The following is a 3809-nucleotide window of genomic DNA, read 5'->3' on the forward strand; positions in this document are numbered from 1 at the left end:
ATTTAGAAATTAGAAAAAGTAAATAGTTATACATACTGTCAAGATTACATTTCAATATGGCTGTGCCAAAGCAATGAAAGCAACATATTGAAGAAAATGTAGCAAAATTGATATATATTCATTATTTAAAATACATAAGAGAATTGAAATGAACATGTATAGGTAAACATGATGGAACAATTCCAGTAAGGAAGGTTTGCTGGCCAGGCAAACATGACCGAACAAGAAAATCCAACATACCGCCTTAAGTAATAGTGCACGAAAAATTCCATGAACTACAATAATCATTTAAGTTCAACTCTTTCTGAATACCATTCATATACAGTACTCAATGAGACATGAGCTACTTACATAATAATTAGACATGTACATATGCTATCAATGATCTGATCAATTGGTAATGATTACATTAGAACAATGACATTTACTGCCTTATAGGTAGCAAGAGAGTGATCAAGAGATACTCTTTAACTAGCAACCTAGGCGATGTCATTTTTGATGTCCTAGCAATGATTGACAGAAAAACCCTAATCATAAGTAATGAGCATAGTGCATGATCAAATGATCAATTGGCATGATCAATCGTTAAAGTATAAAATTTGAGCATGTTTCAATTAAACAATCACTGAAAATCTGTATGGTATTTTATCAAACTAGAAAGCATCATTGGAATGCAGAACTTAACCTCAGTGTGTTTATAGTAATATACAGTGCTTAATCAATAATAAATGACATCATAGTTATCAAACTATATAAATTATATAAATTATCGAAACATGCATGTATAGAGAACCATATTGCTACAAAATAACATAAACCAATAACCCATAAAAACAACTTGAAACTTTGTACTTAAAGAGTCTTTTATAATTGACATTGATTAGATCATTTGTCATATGAAATCATATTGTTGGAGGGGGTCGAGCTAGAATGTTTTCTAAGCACTTGGAAGGCAAACTACGCTTGTGTAGGTTCTCCAACTAGTTGCACAAGATATTGCAGACCATCCATTGTATGTCTCTGGGCTAGAATGCGTTTCACTTTCACTTTGACTATAGTGTCAGGCAGAGGGAGATCATTAGGATCCACATGATCCGAGTCGCAGAATCTGGCTGGTTTTCGTAGTACTCGTTTGGGACGAGTAGATACAGGTGTCGGTTTTTGATTTGCTGGTGAACTAGAATCACTGGCAGATGAACTACCTGAATCAATTGATGATGCAGGAAAATTGTCAACCGTATCACGATTTTGGTGAACATGTATGTCCGTCTGGGCAGATATATGTCGAAATGTCCTTTTCTTAGCTGTACGAAAGAAATTTGCAGGTGATGGACAACGGATATGAGCCGGTTTAAGGCGATCAATATGGATAGGATGAGGGAATTGCCTCTTATGTTCATGATCCTGCAGGTTCACCATATGATCACTCACTATATCCATAACAACATATGGTCCTGAGTAATTGTCCTTAAGCTTTCCTCCTGGACCAGTTGCTTCATGTGTCATAAAGACATAGTCATCTTTATGGAGTTGGAGGTTAGACCGGCCTTTGTTTAAACGTACTATCATCTTTGCATTAACCTTATCAAATCGTTCCTTGATCATTGTCAGTGTCAACTCCATGGCACTGTGTTTTGACGACAGGTAGGTTGTAACGTCTCCTGGGATATTGTCGTCTACAGAGGCTATATGGGTAAGCAGAAATCTGAGTCGGAACCCATAAATAACTTCAAACGGTGAGTATCCTGTTGTGGAATGCTGGGAGTTGTTGATAGCAAACAGAATACTTGGAAGAACAGAGTCCCAGTTAGTACAGGTAGTGTTCATGTATGGACTCAGTTTGTTGGCCAGAGTTGCATGAGAGCGTTCACATGCGCCGAGACAATGGTGTGAATTGCTGAGGAATATTCAGCATTCTGCAGAGTTCCTGTGTCACTCCTGTGTCACTTTTGCCTTGGTCGGAAATAAGCGTATCACAAACACCATATTGAGTCATAAGTTGGAAGAGGGCCTCTGATACAGTGCATGCATCCTTGTTAGGCAATGGTAAGGTAAATAAGAACCTAGAGAACATGTCCAGGGCCGTGAATATATACTTGTTTCCATGTTCAGTGCATGGCAACGGGCCATACAGATCAACTTCCCATACCGAAAATGGGCGATCAGGTGTTGGATTAGAAATGATCTTGTTTTTCGCGTAGTGCTTGGTAATCTTACGTTTTTGACACCTGGGACATGACTCAATATAGTCAGCAATCACTGTTGCCATTTTAGGAAAGAAGTAATATTGTTGTATTCTCTCCATAGTGTCCGTTATTCCTCCGTGGGATCCTAATGCAGAGTCATGGAAGAATGATCGCAATGAATGGTTCTGGTAACACAAGCTGATAAGGACTTGTAGATAGAACAGATCGAGGTGAACCTTTCCTTAAGTGAAATAGCAAGTCATTTATCACAACATAGTTACTTTGTTGCAGTAGAATCTTTCGTGCCTCACGTTGAGATGATGGCAAAGTGCCTGTTGTTAGATAGTTAATAATTACATGATACTCCTTCCTCTGATAAGTCTGAATTTTCTCCTTTGACAAATTCAGGTGGGAGATAACTGTTGCAATGTCTTCGGAATCTTCCTCTTGCTGCGTAGACGATTCCGAATTCCGAGAACTTGCTATATTGACAAAATCCAATTCAGTTTCACTGTCATCATAATCACAAATGTTTGAGTCTATATCCGTTGTGATCTGGAATCGATCTGAATTGCAATTGTTTGAGTCTATATCTGTAGTAACCTGGAACCGATCTGTATTGTTGTAGTCAAGAGTAGTATCAGCATTGTACATGTTTAGATCATTTAACTGTTGATCTGTACACGTAGTGTCCATATCACTGGTTGTAGTCTCTGTGTCTTTGTCATACACTGGATCACTGCGTTTGTCTAAAGACAGTTCATGAGAAGTTACAGGTACAGGCACATGTTTCCCAACTCTGTTGTTATGTTTGTGCAGACGAGGGGCCAGACTAAGAGATTTAAGGTGACCAATAGGTCCGTGGTCATTGTCCTCAGTGTCAGCATCATACAAGTCAGCGTCAAGATCATGAAAGGTGTGAATGAGGTTGGCTTGTGGATGAATGACCTCAACCACTTTGTTTTAAGGCGAGAGAAATCGAACCTCGGACGGTTTCTCCTCCATATATGGGAAGTGAAGGTCCTCCTCCTCGGGACTGGAATTCATCACATCCGGAAAATTGTCCTGACGGGACAGTGCATCTGCGACAGCCATTTCCTTTGCTAGTTTGTAACAGATGTCAAAGGAGAACTGTTGAAGGATGGCTATCCATCTTTCGTAGATAGCGCCATGAAGCTGTTTCTGAAACAGGGCTCGTAAAGCTTGATGGTCACATTCAATGACGAAGTGCTTTCCCCTTAGATATGGAGAACAGTCTAAAACACTTGTCACCACTCCAAGAAGTTCGAGCTTGGTAGGTCCATAGGATGCCTGTCCTTTATTTAGTCCTTTTGATCCAAAACGAAGAACATGAGGTTTCCCATCCTCATGAATTTGATACAAGGTGTATCCGATGCCTTTAGAACTGGTGTCCACCGCGAGACGGAAATCTAAGTCAAAGCGAGGAAATGACAAAACATCTGAATTGCCAAGCAACTGCTTGAGCTTGTGAAAGCTCAAGTCACAATCACTACTCCAACGAAATGGCACACCTTTTTTGAGTAATAGATGCATAGGTTGAGTCACTGCACTGTAGTTTGGTATGTATTTCCGGAACCAGTTGAACATTCCGAGCACGCGTTG

General features: G+C 39.6%; 1 protein-coding gene across 1 annotated transcript; it reads right to left on the reverse strand.

Moving 5' to 3' along the window:
- Positions 1-957: 957 nt before the first annotated feature.
- Positions 958-1827, reverse strand: LOC138313321 (uncharacterized). The gene has a single exon (XM_069253816.1). The coding sequence runs from the start codon at positions 1825-1827 to the stop codon at positions 958-960; it is 870 nt and encodes a 289-aa protein (XP_069109917.1).
- Positions 1828-3809: the final 1982 nt, after the last annotated feature.

This window comes from Argopecten irradians, chromosome 2 (assembly GCF_041381155.1).
Source record: "Argopecten irradians isolate NY chromosome 2, Ai_NY, whole genome shotgun sequence".
NCBI classification, from domain to species: domain Eukaryota; kingdom Metazoa; phylum Mollusca; class Bivalvia; order Pectinida; family Pectinidae; genus Argopecten; species Argopecten irradians.